Source organism: Sceloporus occidentalis, unplaced genomic scaffold, assembly GCF_023333645.1.
Source record: "Sceloporus occidentalis isolate IW3139 unplaced genomic scaffold, rSceOcc1.0.p SCAF_22, whole genome shotgun sequence".
In the NCBI taxonomy this organism is placed as follows: Eukaryota; Metazoa; Chordata; class Lepidosauria; order Squamata; family Phrynosomatidae; genus Sceloporus; species Sceloporus occidentalis.
The window spans coordinates 8,167,736-8,189,711 of record NW_028317002.1 but is presented as its reverse complement, the minus strand read 5'-3'; the positions used below and the strand labels follow the sequence as shown (position 1 = coordinate 8,189,711).

At 40.3% G+C, this 21,976-nt stretch overlaps 1 protein-coding gene across 1 annotated transcript in view; it reads right to left on the bottom strand.

Moving 5' to 3' along the window:
- The window catches only part of LOC149300959 (transmembrane protein 132E-like), a 91,484-nt gene extending 70,962 nt beyond the window's left edge, over positions 1–20,522 (bottom strand). The window contains exons 1-4 of the mRNA XM_089484493.1: positions 20,048–20,522; positions 18,744–18,819; positions 18,576–18,632; positions 17,171–17,964 (exon numbers count right to left, since the gene is read on the bottom strand). Coding sequence (XP_089340619.1) covers positions 17,171–17,964; positions 18,576–18,632; positions 18,744–18,819; positions 20,048–20,522 — 1,402 coding nt within the window. The remainder of the gene's footprint in view (positions 1–17,170; positions 17,965–18,575; positions 18,633–18,743; positions 18,820–20,047) is intronic.
- Between the last annotated feature and the right edge of the window lie 1,454 nt (positions 20,523–21,976).

The following is a 21,976-nucleotide window of genomic DNA, read 5'->3' as shown; positions in this document are numbered from 1 at the left end:
TCATTGCTTGGTTTAAAATTACATTGACTGGTATTCTCACAATGGTAAAAGAAAACATGTCTCCAGCAGCTATTTTCTTGGCTTCGAGATTTACAATGTATAATGGTCACACTACATGCTCTTATCTTGGAGAAACCGCTGAGAGTTTTCAAGGAGCTGGTCATAGACACCCCCCATGAAAAACCCCAAACTTTAGATATACATAATGTGTGTGTGTAAAATCTTTCTATATGGGAATATATAGGGAAGGGAACATTGCCTTTTTAAAGTGAACTCAAATGCTACATCACTACCCTGGACTCTGTGGATGCATCCTCCCGGTGCCCTCCTGATTTGAGCATCATGGCAGCTACCTGATACCAAGACCGGCACTTTTTATTATTAGTACAGTGAGCGGGTAAACAGGATTTATCAAGTAAAATTTCACACTCCTGCAAATAATGTTCTACTCAACACCAGATTATTAATGTGCTTTTCCACAGTACCTGAAAGTACATATTTTTCACAATAAACAAACAATTAGTCTCTATTTCACAATAAAGTTTGAATCATCAGAATTAGAGGTGTATAAAGGCAGAGTTGTTTAGGTCATATTAGTAGCCAAGACCCATTATAACTTTCTCAGAGATATTTTATTTCTTCTTTTTTTGATGGCATTGCAGTTGATATTGTTTTTTTTGCAATGGAAACACCACAGTGGAGACTGTCCCTAAAGACTTGGCTTATTTATCAAAACTAGTGAGAAACATTCTCCAATATGATATATATGAACAACAGGAGCAGCCACCTTTATGCTTGCTTAACCTTTATTCTGCCATTGTTATGCCTCCCAATTTGTTAAAGCCCTGCTCCTCTTTGGTTGTAGCTTTTTGGTGGGGTGAGAAGAAGTAAAGAACATCACAGCAAAAAAATGTTCACTCTACTTTTGATACCTTTTGCCATATTTCTCACTTTCCCTGAGGTACACTAATCCTGTTATGGCGCAGGTACCAAGTGTGAGCCAAATCAGTTAATGTTCTTTTTACCCTTCCATAAAGCCGGACAGAGGTCTAACTTAAAGTGGCTTAACACCCCTTAGCGTGTGTTCTGCCACAATTGTCTCAACCACTAATTCTTATGAGCCATATCTGTAAGGAGCAAACAGAAACAATTTAAGAGCTATCTTTGGAACTTGAACACAAGGAAACCAACCAAAATGTTTACTTGTTTTTATGTTGATTGATGTGGATTAACCACTTTGCTCCAAATTGCTATTTGTTTTCCTTTTGTATTCAACTACCAATGCTCATTAGGAACATAAATTCTTTCCATAATACAAATTGCAGACCAGTCACTTAATCACGATGGTTTCCATGGTACAACAAACAGAACGGAAGAAACACAGTACACAATCATTAGAATTAATTTGTATTCATATTTTAGATTTTGAAGTTCTGTTTTTTTAAATTGACAATTTCAGTTGGATGTATTTCTAAAACAAAATTCAATTTCAGCTTTCCTGCTTTTTGTATGGACGTGATGTCCTTTTTCTCTCAAGTATTTAATTTGCAAAATGACTTGTGTTATTCTGCCTTCAGGGCATTTCATACACATTTGCCTTCAATGCCCCATGATGCTGTGGTGCAGGTTTGATTGAAATACCAAAGTTATTGCTTCCTACAACCTACCTGCCTTGTTTTAGCAGAGCCTCTGGCTGCAACGATTACTCACAACAGCGGAGTTCTTCTGTGAAGCTGCCACCACAGTATTACAACTAGGCAGATATGATGCAGCAGCAAAGTGGCAGCCCCAGAAACAGTATAACAGAAAATTACAGGCAATTTTTCGATTATAACAAGATTCATAGGTTTTTGGGTCATATGTGTGACAGGACGGCTCCCTTTTCACTTTCCTGTTAAATACCATTAAGTTTCGGACCTACCACACAAAACACAATTTGAGTAAATGTATCACAGATTGGGAATTACTGAGAGGACAGTTAAAATTCTACATTACTAGAGGTAACATTACCAGTGTGTGAATGTGTCTTTGTGACTAGCTGTGCTTGCATCCATTTCTAATTTTATTTTTTAAGAGCTCTCAGTAGCGCTATTAATACAAAATTAACAATAATATTCATGCATGTTTAAACATACAGGTACAAAAACAGACAAGGGCCCTGCTCTTGTGAGATTACAATCTATTAGGAAGTTAAACTGGACTGTGCTTAAAATAGAAGGACTGCTTGGGTGAGGGTGATTTGATTTTCGTGAAAGAGATGTGGAGAAGTTGGTGGCCTGGAGATCTTGAATGTCAGGAGGACTAGAGGTTTCTTGTAGAATGCAAGTTGTGGGTACAGCTTGTATTCTTCTCTGAATAAGTGGGTTATAGTGAACATTTACGTAGGAAGAGGTCATTTAGGGAAATATATAATGTCTATCTTTAAATCTTTTTTTATCCTTTTTCATAGGCAAGTAAATAAACACATATACATACATGAGCTATACTAATAAGTATTTTGCAAGTCAGCAAGGGGATTACAGTGCAAGAATAAGGGGTAAGGAAAACATAAACATTTGTTTAATTTGCAGGCAAGCTTCTCTCTTGGCTTTCATTTGGGATCACAAATGAATCTCGTGCTGGCCATACAATTAATTGAGGCTCAGACACCTCATGGAGAACGTGATAAACTGTCTGCTTGGTTGGAGCACCGTGCACTGCTCGCTCCGCATAGCTCCATCCTGATGTCTCCTCTTTTCTAGGTCATTAGGTTACGAAGATTACAGCTCAGAGGATTTCCAATGTGTTTCACTTAGTGGCTTTGGTTTTGTCTGGAGGTAAGACTTGGGCAGGTCAGCTAAATTGTTTTCATACATAATATGTTTGTGTGGGAGTGGGGTAAGCAGATTTATCAATGAAAGCAATGTTTTTCAAACATTATGGTTTAAACTATGTTATAATTAGCCTACATATCTCCTATTATTTGCTAAAACATTAAAACGCTATGGTTCAATAGATAACAGCATGATGTTTCAGTCTGCAAATTACTGATACCCCTGCTGAGATCATGGACACAGGTTTTTTAACTGCTAACCAGATACGTGTAATAAGCCTTAAACGAAAGCAAACAGCACTACAGCTCTTTAAAAAAAACAACTAAAGATGATAGAAGTCTGACAAAGAGATGTAAAGTTATCTACCCCTGGTTTAAAGATATCCCTCCAGTCGGTTACCATACACCGTTCATGCACACTTTTCATTGTACTTAAGGAGAAAAGGGATCATATGTTGTCCCCCATCATAATGCACTGTTTTCAGTGCCTCTCTGTGCAGTGACAGACGTGTCTCTGCTCAGCCAGACAGGTTTGATAAATATCAGACACTGCTGCATGGTACCAAGGGACTGTACAGTGGGATTTCTGTGCTGTCATGTTCACGCAGAGCTGTGGCAGATGTAACAAAGGCAGCAGGGCATAAATGATTCAAGGAGAGGAAGTACGAAGTATATGTGAAATTGTGCGGCAGAGGACTGGGAGGGGGACATATTCTAGCAAATACCCATAAGAAGTGCAATAATCATTTAAAAAAAAACTGCTGATTTAAATGCAGGAGTCGCTGGCTAAACTAATCTTGTTATGCATGCGCCTTGAGCATGGAAGGATAGCATAGCACTGCACATCATATGAGAGATGGGGAGCAAGAAACCTGGGAATGTAGTCAGTCCATGTAAGCAGTTAAGGACAATAATGGGGATAGTGTCCAATCCATCACATGACACTGCAAGAAGATCTGATGCCACATAAAAGCTAAAATTAATACCAGTGTTTGGGTATCTATAAACAATGACATTATTTAACCTTGAAGGCAACTAGTGAGTTGGTGATTGGTGCCGATATACATACAATTACTGTCTGTAGATTTGTAAATGTAAACTGGAATTTATAAACTTGCTTCTTGAATGCACTGCTATTGTTTACCTGACATTTCTAGATTGCAATACAGATTTTCCACTGAAAGCTAGATATAACTCATTGTCAACATTTTACTATTTACTGTTGGGACACCTACAGGCAAGGCTTAGGTTTTGACAGTTTGAGTATGACATCATAGCCCTTGGGGACAGTCACGTAGTTGTGAGGCGCTGGTCTTAATGCCTGGTATCCCAGGTAGCGGCCTTGGTACCAGAATCAGGGGGCACCAGGCCCAGGGTTGCTACCAATTGAGGCTGCAATGGGACAAACCTGTAATAATGATTTACTGAGTCCAGGACCTAACTTGTGCTTAGTGAAAATCTCCCCATAATGTTTTTATGTGTGTATTTCATCTTACCATCATAATAAAATGATAAGCTTATTTTAAAAAAATTTTAATATATTTTTCTGTCTAGGCCCTATTCACATACTATTTAAATATGTGGTTGCATACCCCTTGCACAGCTGTGATGTCAGACTGGGAAGGGACTTCCAATACTGCCCCAGGCATCAAGAGCTCTAGTTACCGCTCTACCCAACAATTTCCTTTAGCACTGAATCGGTCTGCTCATAGAGGCGGGTGCTCAATAGGGTCATGAGACTCCGGCTTGCCAGTGAAGCTAGATTACACAAGTAAGATGAAGTGAGCATGCCTTTATTTTTAAAAAGCTACAACCATACACTAATGATTTGACTTGAATGATGAGACTAGCAGTACAAAAAGAACCAGATGGTTTTCCAAACAAAAAAAATTATAAAATCTCATTTTACATGTAATCTTACATCATCCCACCAGGGTAACTTTTACCCTTTCAGTACAACCTTTAACATGCAATATATGGGTTAAAACTGCAAGTACATCCTTGTGTCTGGCGCTTAAAAAGTCAAACATTAGGTTTCTTTGGCTGACCTTTAGGGCAGCAACAATACATTTGTAGTACAGATGTGTACATTTTTACCCATGGCTGACTGAGCAACTTGCTTTATTTAGAAACATTTTGTCTCTTTATTGAGCAGGTTAAGGATATATTCAGTTTCTTTACCTGGTAACTAAAACTTAAATTTAATATACAAGTACAACTACGTAACAAGTAATAATATCAACCAACCGGTCAAAGTATTTCTTCAATACTTGAAGACAATAATTCCTACCATTTAAACAATAGTTATTACCTCAAGCTTAGCATCGGGGGGGGGGGAATTGGACATGGAGCCATGGAGTCTCCAGATGAAGGGCTGGCCCCCAAGTCTCCTGGTAACTTCTTTTTTCTCCAGGTAGGGGAAGCTGTGTTTAGCCACACCAACTATCAGTAACCCCCTCTGGAGTGGTAGAGCTCCTGGTAGCTTATGAGATGTCATGTCTATACCTGGTAACTCTCCGGGTTTCGCCTGGAGACTTCAAGTGAAGTGCCACTACTCCAGTCATTAAGGGAAAACTCGAGGTTGCGCCCCACTCCCCATTAAAAATAAAATGTGTCCAACGTTAGAAAAACCTGCTTTAGATCTGGTTATAAATATCCTTTTAAGCAACTAAGATATTGATAGCAAGACTTTGACGAGATATTGAATCTCTTTTGCCACAGGAGTTAATAAATCAGATTGATTATCAATATCAGATGGAAAATAATTTATTTTTAATCAAGGGATAGATCTCTTCTTATAACAAAACCTGGTTCCCCTGAGTAAATGTGAAAAACTCAAGAATAGAAAAAAATTCTGATTAAATGTATTGCTATTTCCCTCTTCCTGGGAATTCTCCCCTAACCTTAAGAGGTATATCAATGCCTTTGTCCCATGGTTCTGTCTATTTTTTTCTTTTCTTTTCTTTTATTCTTTTCAATATGTTAAATCTAATGATCCTAGGAAGGCAAATGAATTCATGCTCAATACCTTCTTGAAGACTCATATTTGAATCTGTTAATGCTTGATTATGTTATTGTCTATTTTAGTAAATGGTTGTTCGACTTCTATATGTATCTGTATTTATTAGATTAATTTAAAAAGGGCGTGACCGCCCGACGTCAGCGTGACCGCACACCGACGTCAGCGTAACCTCCGACCAGCATCCTGCAAGGAGGGTGTTACAGATAGAATGAGCCAAATAGTTCCCAGGTACGGCGATCCTAATCCCTGTACTCCATCTCAGCATGGTCATACTTTGAGAGGGATACTGCGATTATTGTGTGGCTCTCTAATCTCACTAACTAGCCCAGTGGTCACCCTGGAATCCTGATTTGAAAAGAATGATGACATTATTAAGGTCAATTAGCACTGGTAAAAGAGCATTTAATATTGAGATGGGCAAATGTTTAATTTTATTGTTAATAACTGGTTCCCATGAACCACAGGGTAAAACATTACTTACAGAAAAAGAATGCAAACGGCTGTGCCGAAAGGGTTCTAAACTGTAACATGATGCATTGTTGCTGCTTAGACACCAAAAGACAGAGAAACCGCTTTGGTACTAATAGCAGGCATTTTGTCTAGTGGCAACTAATACTTTATAAGAGTTTATGGCAAATTAAGCCAGCAGGCCTGTAAAAACTTTCTCACTCTCTTTTTATTCTTATGGAAATGAGCAAGGTGATCTGCATTAATTAAATTCCAGAGGGGAGGGAACACAGTTAGGATTAATAAGTGCAGCTTTTATAATTAGACCTAATTAATGATTCAGCATGGGTGACAAGCAGTACATCCGTCACTATGTGGACAGGCAATCCCCGTACACATTTGCTCACCTTGCAGACATATAAAGCAGGATTAATTTGACAATAATCTTCCAACCTTCTCACTGCCAGTGTGCTGGTAAGGTAACGGTTCTTAGTGTTAATATGTGAATTAGCCCTCCATTGCCTGCAACATAGTACCTACTCATCGCAATAATAGGTATCTGAGACTTGTAATGAGCCCTCTCATTGTTTGAAGGAAGGGAAAACATGTAGGTGTAAATGGAAAAGACTTTGTATGACTTTGTGACATCTAATAGAATGTTTACTTACTATAGAACACCGCAATACACCCCTACACATCCTGAAAAAGAGGGACATCAGGACAGGAAAAAGGGAAAGAGGGACTTGGGTCACAAAGAAGAACTGTATCTACTAGCCCCCCTAAAGTTTTTTGGGGGTTAGCCGCACCCTTATGAAAAGCCTCTTAGAAGTAGGAGAGCTCAGGGTAGGCTTCCAAGGGAAGTTAACAGTTATGTTGGTTATGTATCATTATGAAATCAAAAGGCACACGCCATCATATTATCACCCAGCTGAATAATAAAACTAAATTTCAGTGGTCTGCCCTTGCATTGTAACACTTGTAAAACATACTCACTACAAAATAATTATGAAATATCCATCTTCGTAATATGCAAGTGCATACAACAACCCGCATGTTTTTGCTTGAATGTCACAAACACCCAAGAATATCAATACATATGTGTATTTGTATTGATATTAAATATTGATTAAAAAAAGGGGTAACTACGATTAAACTGGGGTTGGGGAATCCACTTGCCTCTTCCCTCGGTGGGGAGCAATAAATCTCAGGGGTATATACAGGCCGCCTTAACCCCCATTTTCTGCTCAGTTGGATGAGGGGAAAAAAATATATACACCGTATACACTGTCCTGTGCCTCTCCCACCCCCCAATCCCATGGCTAACGTGTTTGTATGGTTAACAGCAAATAAAGCACCTTTGGGGAGCACAGAAGCTAAAGTAACAACACAATCACAAAAAGAGGTGGATACATGTGCCTGTGTCCCTTACTATGAGTTTAAAATATAAAATTTAAAAGTCCCAATTTTTAATCAGTCAAGAATGCTATTTAGAAACATTGGCATTAATGTTTACCAAGCCAAGGATTAAGGAAATGTTAACATGAACTACAGCACTCTATGTCAGTTTTCTTCAGCAGAACATGAAATATTTGGTTTGTCACTCTACATTACGTTAGTCATATTTAACCCACTTTGTTTTTCTTGTGACACTTTAAATTGAAGCAATGTCTATGGAACTATAACTCACTTAATTTCTCATCTGACATGTTGCAGAATATAATCTAGTGGCAAGGAGTTTAAAATGTGAATAAAAATGTAATATTTAATCTTAAGGAAACAACTTGCTTACGGCCAAACTGAGCAGAGTGCATAAGAAGGATCACAACATATGTGTGGTACACACTGCAGACATCTCTTTTATAATATGTGCCTAGGATGGACATGACCTCCTCGAGACTCAAATCTCTGTGTCCCTCATTTTCTTCCCTGTTGCTCCTTTTTTAGGAGCTCAGAATTTTTACTGGGTAGGGTTGTATCACTTTGTTCTGCAGTCACACATCACACTAATTTGTGTAAAAACAGCAGAAAATGTGTTTATAAACACATGTTAAAGAAAATACATTGGTATGTCTTAGTTCCAAAAACAGCTATACAAAGATAGAACAAAAATACATAAAAAAACACATTTTAAGCCCCTAAGCCAGTCTTAACCACATCTCTTAAAACAAGAGTAGCCCTCTTTGGCTATTTGAAATGCTAATGGATATGTATTAGGTGCAGGTGTATTGCATCAAAAATATTTCTCAGTCTGATGTTAATTAGCAGTACTTATTCTGCATGAATGTCTTTTTTTATTCATAATGCAAAAGAATGATAGAGAAAATTAACAAAATTAATTCCCTTATATTCTCAAGCCTAGTTTTGAAAAGACAAAAAAAGAAGCATCTTTGGTGTAAGGCACTTGGGGTTATGTTTAAGGCTATTGCTATCATGTAATGTAATGTTGAAACTTACTTGTTCACTGAAATGCAAGTGCATGCAAGCTGGCAGTGAATGAAGCTTTGAATAGTCACTTTTGCCAGCATGCATTTGCAAACCACATGAATTAACACTAAAAAAAATGCATACAATCGACTGCAGGAGAGAGGAGATGATGCAATTAAAAACCACCAGCAACTCATGAATCCATTATCCAAAGAGTTGCAACGGTGAGTTCGCTCTCTATTTGTTCTTTTGATCGAACACAATTTAGTAGTTATTTTAGTAAATAGACTGTAGAACTAAATAGAGTTGCTGTCTCTGTCTAGAAGACTGGAAGGTGCTGTCTTTTACGATGTTTTGGAATAATACCTCCATGCATCTCATAATTGGCTTTACGTAATGCTTGTCTTATTTAATGCGTGTCTTAAGTGATTGCTGCTTTTATTTATACTGCGTCTGTGTACCTACTGCATATTTTATGTCGACTGTAAAATAAAAATAGCTGTTGTGATAGCAGAAATTCTCAACGTGACTGCTGTGGTTTAGCTGCTCTGGTATGAACAAGAACGAGCAGCTAAGTCCGCATGGAAGTTGACATAAAGTGGCTATTTGTCATGCCGGTGACACGAACACCTGTCTCTTTGAAATGGGATACTAATTGTAGCGTCCATTAGCTGACTGACCAACTGTGCTTAGCTTATCTGACTACAATACATACTTGAGGTATTAGCTTGAAGGGAAAGGGCAAGGTCAGAGGTCACCACTTGGCTTTTAGTGATAATGGCAAGCTGTGCTGGCCAGCTAAGGTCATTGGCATTCATTTTTCCAATAACAGCCAATTGCTTGAAATATATATATAGATATATTGTGACCTGGGGCCATATAACCACACAGTCTTATGTGTGAAACACCAGACAAGATGGTATTTCTGATAGAACTGTCTTTTTTATTAATAGGTCTGGCAAAATCTTGCTCTTTTTTAACACCAACAGGTTCAACTGTTATATGTTGGGTGGCTAACCCGCTGCTAACAAAAACAGAACAAATGAAAGCACAGATCGTTGTCTTCTCAGCAGACGTTTCAGGAGAGTACTGCAGTCTAACTCGCTGCTTGTGCCCTCGCCCTCCCCAGGAGGGTGTAGCCGCCTGGTGCTGCTTATTGTTAATAGGTGAGGAACTACCTGGGTGATCCTGGGATCCTCACCTACTGTGCTGGATTTAAACTGTGGAGTGGAGCACTGGCCCTCCCTTCTCTCCACACGCTCCACCCAGGGACCCAAATTAAGTTACGGAATGTATTTTGTCTTGTTTGAAACAAAAACATTCTCCATGGCGCTGTTCCGCCATAAACTGCAGCACTTTTGGTGAAATATATAAATCACTAATAACAAGGCCTTGTTTATATATATATATATATATATATATATATATATATATATATATAGTGTTTTGTTAATTGTTTTGTGTGCTTTGCTACAGTCTTGTGGTATATTTCCTGTGTAGAACATTAAATCCAGCCATCATATACACTCTAGTCATCTTATGCAATTTAATGTACATGAGAGCTGAGCGGTCCCTTTAAATGTTGGGGTGAGCTCGATGCAAATGCATGGGGATTTCCTAGCCACTGACTGTCTGCCCACTGACTGTCTGCTTTAAGCAGGTACCATGAATGATTCCCCATGTATATAAAGATTAGAGTTTGTCATTTAGGCCAGGACAGGTATAACAGTGGACAGAGCAGCTGTCTCTTGGGGTCTCTGGAGGTCAGGATACTGTATATCATACCTATCTAAATGTTGCAAATAAAATATGAATCAAAATAAAAATGAAATCACAATTTTTTATTGATGGAAGAAGAAAATCTCAATATTTAAATTTGTACATTTGAATTCAAAGTTTTTAGGTCACAAATTTTCTTAGCAGTTGATTGAGACCCATCCTTGGATACTTTTTCTAATGTTTTATAATTTATGCATAAAATAATTATGTATTATTATAATTAAGAAAGAAGTAAGAATGCATGAGGTAGTTACAAAAAAATATGTTCATGAAAATACATTACTTTCAATAACTAATGTAAAAGTACACCGATAAAAATACATGTTCTATGAAAGCAGATGCCAGAAGGAATCTACATATGGCCACAAATGTAGCTTTTAAAACTTTTTAAATGAAAAGTAACAAAGGTAAAAAACTAAATTCATAAAATGAGGCTATTAAATATCTTTCTAGAACTTAGATACTATATCTCAGTATAGTAACTTAATCTGCTATATACAGTACAGTATATGTATTTTCTTGATATACGTCAAGTTAAGTGCAATCTCCTAGTTAGAGACTACACTTGCTCCCAATCCTTCATCCATCCTGTTGTTCCATGGTGTGTACACCAAGTGAGACACTATTCAGGCCTCCATCTAAGGTAGAGCTTATAAGGTTTAATAAATAAAATTAATGGTTCAGTGATGTATTTAGGGTTAGTACTGCCCCAGGCCTTACTTAGATGAGTGTCCCTAGCCTCCCCTCATTACTTACCTCCTATCTTCAATCCCATCTGCTTGAGCACTAGAATATGCCATAATATCCTGGTGCTCCATCTCAGAGGGATAAGTGGTGTCTGCTGCTTGCTACTGTGGATGGTGTGCCAGCTGGACACAGACCTCCAGTGTGTAAATAACGTCTGATTTCCCAAAATGACCCTTTGAACACTGGCGCTTGGTAACTCTTAATTAATTGTAAGTATGTTTCTCTATCTACTGGCGCACGCCAAATAGTGTAAACTATTTGGAGACCCAACAATCACTAGATAGCTTGGCAACAGTAATATTCTGAAATTCCTCTCTATTTAGCATGTTTTAGCTAGTCAGAGTATATTAAATTGAAAACTGAATTTCAAACAAAAGAAACGGTTGTAAATGTCATAACAGAGACCTTTCCCGAAGCTAAAAGGGCTTTCTCATTGACATCAAGATCAGCATGTGGCAGCTGGTCAGTGCTATGATCGGCAGACACACGATACGCTGCGGCTGATATCTTGAAAGTCTAATAAGTTATTAAAAAGATTCCTGTTCCTCATAACACAATACAGGCATTCTGACAGAATTCATATTCCCTTGCCATTATACAAATGTATTTATATTGCACTACTGAATTCAGAAAATTCCAACTATAAATTCACATACGGAGGGCTGCCCTGTTGGTGTCCTCACTGTGCATGTATACAAGGTTGTATATATATATATATATATATATATGTGTGTGTGTATATATATATATATATGTCTATAGTAGAAATTAAGAGATAAATAAAATAAGTGTATATTTAATGACGTGATATTACAGACAATGCCCAGTTTGATAAATGTTTACTGTAAATGCAAAAGAAGAAAAAACATTAGCAACAATAAGGCTCAGATTAATATTAAATGACACTGTATTTTTGCAATAACTACATTTAAAGTTTCCAGTGTTTGGCTGGAACTCAGAGCTGTAAACATAATGAGATTTTACACATTAATTAAAATATTGTGTTCGCTCTCATAGGAAAACTACCTTTTTAGAAATGGTTTTAAACGTACCTGAAGAAATTTGAAACATTTAATTTTTGTATGAAAAACAAAAAGAAAATCTTCCCTTAGAAAGGTAAACACTGTTAAAGTAACATATTGAGAATCATCTTTATGCAGAGGAAACCATAATACATGTTATGTTCTAAAGTTATTTAGTTCATATGTCCACTACAACGAGCAAGTTTTGCACACACACACTCAGAGATAGCAGGACAATGCACCTTTTATGAGTCTTTATGAAGTAATTACCATGAATACTAGCCACTGTCTGAAAGTGTAATGTGCATTTATTGGGGTACTTTGCCATATTTTATCATATATATGCTTTCCATATAGTGGAACTTCACAATTATGTGCCCCTCTCAATCAAGATGATGTGGAGGCTGACTGAAATGTCATTATCCAAAATTTCTTGGTATTTCCCCTTCAGCATACCAAGGCATTTTGAACAATCCTATCCTTCCATCTTTGTGCAAACAGTTTGGGAAAAACCCTTTTCCATTCCAGCATGACTGTCCCCATTGCACCATGCAAGGTCCATGAAGACATGGGTGGATTTATGTGGTGTTGAAGAACTTGACTGGCCCACACAGAGCCCTGACCTCAACCCCATGGAACTTTGGAATGAACTGGAACAGAGATTGCGAGCCAGGCCTTCTGGTCCAACATCAGTGATTGACCTCACAAATGCTCTATTGGATGAATGAGAAACAAATTCAACAGAAACACTCCAAAATCTTGTGGATAGCCTTCCAGAAGAGTAGAAGCTGTAATAGTTCCAAAGGGGAGACCAACTACGTATTAATGTCTCTGTATTTAGAATGCAACGTCATAAAAGTCCTTGTTGGTTTATTGGTCAGGTGTCCCAATACTTTTGTCCATATAATGGTTATCTTAATATAACTATTCTTGTACTGTTTCACTTTACAGCTGTGCCTATATGCCACTTCCACTGACTACCCTCTGATACAGATCATTATACTATTTGTAGCAGTGGCACAGATACTGCTGATGGGAAACCCCCTCAAATTTACAAAAACAGATTAAATATAAAAATAATAGAAATATACAGGTAAACATCTGATGATTTTAGATGGGTATCATTGAGCATTCTTAAACGCTGGGGAATATGCAAACAGTAGTTGGAAATGCCTCATTAAAATAGCTCTAAAAACGCTGACCTGCTTAAAATCTAACCACAACATATAGACAGTTGTATAGGCTTTATTGATTAATGTAAATTTGGTTTTAAGTGACAGGTTCACTTAAGCTCAGTTTAGTGGAGATAAGGTAGCTGAGTTACCAGTGCTGACTTGGCATCAAAGTTAATATGAACAATAGATGGAGACAAGGCATATTGTGTCATGATTGACATATATGCAAGGTAATAGGAAATGTGCTACAATATTTAAATGGAATCTATCACTTGAATCCAAATAACTGTACATTCTAATTATCTATTAGAAGGGAAACTATTTAACGTTACAGATTAAATAAAATTTAAATATAAAGATTCCACTGAGCTTTTTACACTTTCTTCATCTTCATTGCTTAATATCTACCAGCCCTTACAATTCTGTTAATAAACCATTGTGCATATGAAGACATACCATTTACTTTTTTGAAATCCAAAAAAAACTCTATAGGGATATGCGATTCTAATACAAAATTTAAAAGTTGCCCTGCCACCTATGGAAGTCTCCCCTGTTGGCTCCTCTTGATGGTGGGTAGCCAAGGCTGCCATTAGCCTACATGTCCATGTATCGATGAGGAAATCACCCTTCCATGCAAAATCCTCAAGACATACTATTACATCCTAGGGCTTGCAATCTAGTAGTACACCATAATCGCGTGAACTGGTTAATCCAACATAGTCTATCTATCTAAAATGAATGATACAGCTCATGGGATAGCTGCTGATTTTTCCGGAAACCAGGGCTTCCAGATCATTGTCGGTGGCATGTTCAGATACTGTCAGGCTAGTTGTAGATGAATAATAACTATTATATATAGTTTGTTGGAAATTCATTTGATCAGGTAAATATCTTCAAGGTTTTTTTTATGGTACATGAACACTTGATAAAAGACTGTCTTCTATTCCATTTCAGAAATTGTGTGTTCCAGATAAAGCTGACAGGGCTTCCTGTTTTTTTTTTTTGTTTGTTTTTTTTAAACTTCTTTATTACACGGAGAAGACAAAGCATATAGCATAATGACAAAGTCATATACAGACAAGATGACAAAATAGGCATATACAGATACAAGTGATGTACAATATAGTATCACAGACAGTGCAAACAATAATCCGAGTGACCAAAAATAAAGTTAAGCAAATGACAATCATGGAATCGACCATAATGCGTAGAAAACAAAAACAAACATGTTACACACATGTACAAACCCGTCCGTCAATAAGATCAAAACCCTGGTATGGGGCGAGTACCTTTCAAGACCTGAAGGCAAAACCACCCAGTAGTATTAAAGGTTTGAAACAACGACAGCCTGGTATCGCCATCCAGTGTCGCAATATACGGGGACCAACGATTAAACAAAAATTTAACTTTGCTCTCTTTATGAAGAACGGCTTCAAGCCAATCCATTTGAAACAAAAAGCGCAACCGCGACAGGACCAAAGGCAGCGTCGGCGGTTGGGGAGCAATCCATTGTGACAATATAGCCCGTTTTGCAACTGCTGAGAGAATGAGCAGGATAAATTTAGCTCTCGCTACAGTGGGAGGAACATGGTCAGGAAGTATACCAAAAATTGCCCATTCTACAGAGATCGCAAAACGAATGCCCAGGGTGTCTGTAATATACAATTGCAAAGCATTCCAAAATGGGGTAATAGAGCTACAGGACCAGAGGCCATGAAGAAGATCGGCCTCAGGCAAGTGGCACTTAAGACACCGGGAATGGTCTGATAAGCCCATTAAAAACCGGAGCTTGGGGGTGACATATGCTTTATGCAAAATCTTAAGGAACATCTCACTGTAGTCCCTAGACACCAAGACTTTAGAATTGCACGTATACGCCTGGAGAACCCGTTTTGGACTCAAATTCGGAAAATCAGCTTTCCAAGAGGTAACACCTGTTCTGTGGGACTCCCAATCGATGACCGGTCTGATCAGAGTATATATTGTGGACATTGTGAGCATTGTGGCGGGGGACAATATCGTTATCTGGTCCAAAGGGTTATTGGAATTAGCCCCAGAAAGGTAAGGAAGTAGAGTGTTAACATAATTACGAAGTTGAAGGTAGTGAATAGGGTGAACCTGAATAGTAGAGTATTTAGATTGGAACTGCAGGTAGGACAGTAATTTACCTGTTCGCGGGTCAAGAAAATCACCCACAGCGCGACCCCCCGCCCGGGCGAGTCGTTTAAAGACACCATCCTCCCTCCCATGCTGAAACTGCGGGTTACGGACCAGGGGCAAAAACCGAGAATAGTGAACCTCCAAACCCAGGCGACGTCTAACACGCTCCCAGGCCTTCAACGTATGAAATAACAATGGATTGGAGACAACGTCCGATGGTAAGTTAGCTTTAGACAGATGCAGGAGAGAGGCCAAAGAAATAGTTGGAGAGAGTTGTTGCTCCAGAGTCACATTAGTGAATCTAGACCTGCCACGCAGCCAATCCGCCACATAACGATAGTTAGACGCCAAATTATAGTCCAGTAGGTTAGGTAAATTCACCCCACCATTATGAGCAGGCTGTTGGAGCTTTACCAACGAAATTCTAGCTTTTTTGTTAAACCACAGGAACTTACGCAGCAATGCATTATGACATTGGATGTCCTTCTTCTTCAAGGAAATGGGCAGCATATGAATCGGATATAATAGTTTGGGGAAAAAGGCAATTTTATATAGGTGGCATCTACCTAAAAAGGAAAGATTAAATTTGGACCAAGATTTAAAAGAGTCTTCCATTTGACGCAACAATGGGGGAAAGTTTAGTTTATAAAGATGTGCCAAATTCGTGGGAATAGTAAGGCCCAGATATTTCAAAGAGGGAAGTTGAGTCCAATTAAAGGGGAACGACCCACCCCATCCACGCTTAGCCTGGGGGAAAATGGGAAGCGCCTCAGTCTTAAGTTTATTTATCAAGAAACCCGAGGCCTTATGAAATCGATCAAATAAGTCAAGTAGGTAAGGCATCGCTGCTTTGGGGTTAGAAAGATACAACAAAAGATCGTCAGCAAAGGCAGCAATCTTTAACTCAACATCACCCACCCTGATTCCCTCAAGCTCGGCGGAACGCTCGATGACACGTATTAGAGGTTCAATTGCCAGATTAAAAAGTAGAGGGGCAAGGGGACAACCTTGACGAGTACCTCTGCCAAGGGAGAACCAACGGGAATTCATATTATTCACCGTAACCTGAGCCATCGGCAAATGGTACAATGCTCGAAACATCTGAATGAAAGGTAAACCAAAATGATGGAATTTAAAAAAACTAACAAGGTAGGGCCAGGAAATTCTATCAAATGCCTTATCAGCATCACAACTAATTACGATAGAGGCCCTACTATCCGTAAGCTTGGCAGTAAGGATAGCTGAGATAAGGCCTCTAATATTTTGAGTGGAGTGGCACCCTTTAACAAAACCAGTTTGGGAGGGGGAGGTGAGTTTCATTAGGATAGGTTGCAATCGAGAGGCCATAATTTTGGTAAATAGTTTTAGATCTTGGTTCAACAAGGAAATGGGGCGATAGGAGGAGAGCAAGGTAGGGTCCCTGTGAGGTTTGGGAAGGACTATGATGCGGGAGGCTGTGAATTCTCTCGGGGGAACCCTTCCCTGCAAAAATCCATTATAAACATCAGTAAGATGTGTCGGCAGGCACGTAGAAAGAAGTTTATAGTATTCAGGCCCAGGCCATCCGGGCCTGGGGATTTGCCGTTAGAAAGGGATTTTATAGCAGCGGCAATTTCAGGAGGGGTAAACGGTTTAATCAAACGCTCGCGGTCCGCAGGCGACAGTTTTGGAATATTAGCCTGCCTAAACATTTGAAGCATCATGTCGGGGTCATTGGATTCTGAGGAGTAAAAATCCTCAAAGTACGTAGCAAAGAGTTGTGTAATTTCACTAGGTTCGGTCACAACCGAGTGGGAAGCGTCCTGGAGCCGAGTCACATTATGACACTTAGACTTAGAGTGACGGATAAGATTGCCCAAAAGCTTGCCGGATCTATTGCCCCAGCGGAAAAAGGTATTACGAGTATAAGTATAAGAAAGCTGCGCCTTTTCAGTGACCCAAGCATCGTAGAGGGATTTAATTTCTTTATACGCTTTTAGGGTATCTGGACTTGGGTGAGTTTTATGGGCAGCATATGCCCTGGAAAGATCATCCGTGAGTCGGACAAGTTTGGCTTCGGCCTCTCTCCTGCGTCCCACAACATAAGCAATGATATGTCCCCTCAAAACCGGCTTAGAAGCACCCCAGAAGAGATCAGGGTCATCGAGATGTTCATGGTTATCATCGACATAGTCATTCCATTTTGCAATCAGGAATTGTTTAAACGCCTCCGAAGTATATAAATAAGTAGGAAACCTCCAATTACGGGACACCTGATATGGGGAAGCCAGACAGATATCTACCCAGATAGGGGCATGGTCGGAGATTACAATTTGACCAATGTGGGCATCCTTTAGCCTGTGTAAAAATAACTCGGGTATGAACAGGTAGTCCAGCCTAGAAAAGGAGTTATGGGGATGAGAGTAGAATGTATATTGTTTATCCGTCGGGTTAAGAAACCTCCAAGCATCCCGCAAACGGAGGTGATCCAGCATAGGTAAGGAGGTGAGGCCGACAGGGCGAGAGGAAGGGCCAGATACATCTAAGGAAACGTTGGCCACTAAATTAAAGTCACCCCCCAAAATAACGTTAGGGGCCGAAAGTTCCAGCAGGAGTGAATAAATTTTGGCCAGAAAAGCGGGCTGATCAGAATTGGGAGCATATATATTGACAAAGGTGAAAGACTCCGTAAACAATTTAACCCTTAGAATAATATATCTTCCCTCCGGGTCACTACTCTCAGACTCTACAACAAAGGGCAACCGTTTGGAGAGGAGGATAGTGGCACCTCTAGATTTTTTTGTATACATGGCGGAGTAACAAGCTCGAAGCCATGGAGCTTTTAGCGTATTTTTGACAGGGTCACACCAATGGGTTTCTTGGAGATAAATAACATCCGGACGCATACGTTTAAGATGGGTAAGAACTTTTTTACGCTTAACAGGTGTATTCAAACCTTCCACATTCCATGATACAATACGCAATGAGGATGGCGCATCACATCTAACATCTGACGGTAGCACAACAATAGGGACAACGGAGCCAGGAGTTCATCCAATGCCCCGCTGAGGAAAAGATAAAGCAAAGAGTAAGTCGGAACATGTTGGCTTAGGGAGGTCCCAGCCAGCCCCCCCAAACGCCCAACAGACCATGTAGAGAACAAAACTGTACATCACTAGCTGTAAAGTGCTAAGCTTCTCCCATTTTTTGTTTTTTTGCATAAACCAAAACGTGGCACAATGAATCGTGTGCCTAGAAACACAACAGAATAACCAAAAAAAATAAGCATAACTAAGAACCATCAAAACAGTGTACAATGACAAGTAAAGGTGAGCCGGAAGATACCTAACCAGACACCAACGGTTTTCAAAGATCTCGAGCCCTAGGAGAGACAGGCGGTGAGGAACGAGGCAGAGAAGCAGGGCGAGAGCGAGAAGAGGGAGGGGGGGAGGCCCCAGGCACTGCCGAACTTCCAGTCGGAGAGGGAGATCTGGATCCAGCGTGAAGAAATTCCTTGGCCGCTTGAGGGGTGTCAAAAAAGTAGGCATGTCCCTCATGGGTAATCCTGAGCTTAGCAGGATAGAGAAGAGCGAATTTCACACGCTTGTTGTAAAGTTCCGTACAGATTTCGGAGAACTGGCGTCGCTTGGCTGTGACCGCAGCAGAAAAATCCTGGAAAAGTAACAGCTTAGTTTTGTGATAATAGAGTGATGTAACCTTTCTATAAGCGTCCAGGATCTTGACCTTGTCAGAATAGTTCAGGACCCGGAAGATCACCGCCCTAGGGCGAGATGTAGTAGAAACTGGTAATTGACCAATACGATGTACTCTTTCAATGATCAGTTCACCTTGAGGAAACACCAGGTCCAAGGACTTGGGAAGCCAGGTCGTTACAAGGTAACATAGTAACATAGTTCATAAGGTTGAAAAAAGACCAAAGTCCATCAAGTTCAACCTATATACATATTGTGTCCCTACTGTGTTGATCCAGAGGAAGGCAAAAAACCCTTATGAAGCAGATGCCAATTGCCCCATACCAGGGGGAAAATTCCTTCCCGACTCCAAATATGGCAATCAGAATAAATCCCTGGATCAACGTTCTGTCCCTATTAATCTAATATCCATAACTTGTAATATTATTGCTTTCAAGAAACACGTCCAGGCTCCTTTTGAACTCTTTTATTGAGTTTACCATCACCACTTCCTCTGGCAGAGAGTTCCATAATCTCACCGCTCTTACTGTAAAGAACCCCCGTCTGTGCTGGTGTAGAAACCTTCTTTCCTCCAGCCGTAGAGGATGTCCCCTTGTTATAGATACAGTCCTGGGTATAAATAGGTCCTGGGAGTGATCTCTGTACTGTCCCCTTATATATTTATACATAGTTATTAAGTCCCCCCTAAGCCGTCTTTTTTCCAAACTAAATAACCCCAATTCTGATAATCTTTCTGGGTACTGTAGTCCTCCCATTCCCCTTATTACTCTGGTTGCCCAGGTCATGCAGCGCTGTGCCCTTAACTTCCTCAGGCAGACCAACCAGACGCAGGTTATTGCGCCTACTACGATTCTCAAGATCATCTATACGTTCCTGTAACGATGTAATTAAATGATCCTGTGAGCGGAGAGACGCAGCCATGGAGACGTTCCCATCTTCTACGTCAGAGACCCTGGATTCCAAAGTAGTAATTCTCTGTCCCTGAGAGACCAACTCAGCGAGAACGGCATTAATGGAATCAGACAACTTTTCAAGCTTGACATCCAAGAGTGGAGATATGACACCAATAAGGTCTTGAGCCGTCAGTGGATCTTTGGAGGAGGCGTCGGATACGGAGTGACCCTCCGCTACAACAGAGCCCGGCCCAGGAGGTAGAGCCGGTTTGAAGGACGCTGTGGATTTATCTCTTGTCTTGCTTTGTCGAGTGGATGTTTTAGGTGGTGGATCCATATATTTCTCCATGCGTAGACCAGAGGCCGTGAGGAACTCACCCCCAAGAGTAGGAAAGAGCGAGACAGCACAAGGAGATACGACACAAAACTACAATCCGATCACAAAAATGATGATAAGGTTAAGCAATCAAACATACATATACGCATGGATATAGCACAAAAGCAATAAGTGTATCACAACAATGGGTAAGATACCCAGGCGCAGTCACTCCAAGATATGAACCCGCGCGGTCAGAACGTGACGCAGTCCTGCTTGACACGATGCACACCCCTTCCAAATTGGGCCCAAACCACCCAACCTAACTAGAGCCCACCCGTAACCCTAACCTAACTAATGATGAACAACAAAAAAAAAAAAAAAAAAAAAAAGGGGGGCCAACAGAGTCCCGCGATGAGTAGGCAGACAATTCAGCCGAATATCCAGAGACCCGAGGAATAGTGAAATGGAAATAATAATATGTCCCCAATATGTCCCCAACACCCCTTCCTAACCCTCCCAACCTAACTACAACCCTCCCGTACCCTAGCTAACTAATGGCAAATAAAAAGAACTAAAAATAATAAAAAAAAAATAAAAAAAAAATAAAACAGTAAAAATAAAAATAGACCAGCCCTGCAGGTACACTGCTGGGGCCTACCTGACCAGGTACCGAGGTCAGCCGCAAGATGCAGCACCGTGAGGTGCAATGTAACGTAGGGCCGTCGAGCCGCAGCAGAAGGAGTAACACAGACTCCGGCACAGCGTGGTCGTCAGCTTTAGAGTAGCCGGCAGCAGAGGCCCTCACCCAGCGCACGCGAGGAAGGGAAACAGCCCCAACCCCGTCGCCCGCCACGGAGGACCACGGCAAAGACAGAGCTCACCACCGGAGCAGCAGAAGGCAAAGGGAAGGACGGCACCGGTACAGCGGCTGGATCCGGTAAGGCAGAGCAGAGGAAGTACCCCTCTCCAGGCCTAGCATGTGCGGTCGTCACACGGCTCCCGGGGAGTGAAGAAAGAGGGCAGCGTGGCCAATAAACCCGCGATCCAACGCCGAGTAGGTACACCTCAGCAGCGATGGTAAGTTGGTGCAAAATTTATGGGCCAAACGCTTGGATGGATGCCGATTGTGTTAGCCCTCACGGAGCTCGTCTAAAAAGCGGCCATCTCAGGGGCCCGCCTCCCGGAAGTCCCCCTGTTTTTTTTGAATGCCTAAATACTACTACAGTAGTATTTCTCAACAAGGTACATGTTTGTAGTTGTGCGCAATCAATATGTGTCAGAACAGCCATGTGATTAAGGACTAAAGTCCCTGGCCTGTATTGACCCTAGAAGAGCTCTGTCCTCCAAAATGATGATAAATATAGTGCATATAAAATGGTCCAAATCATCAGCCACTTGTGTTTTACATTCCACGAATGCCACATCTATTGGGATCAAGCAAGAACAATTTTGATTTCCCAGTGAAATTTTAGTTCTGTAGTACC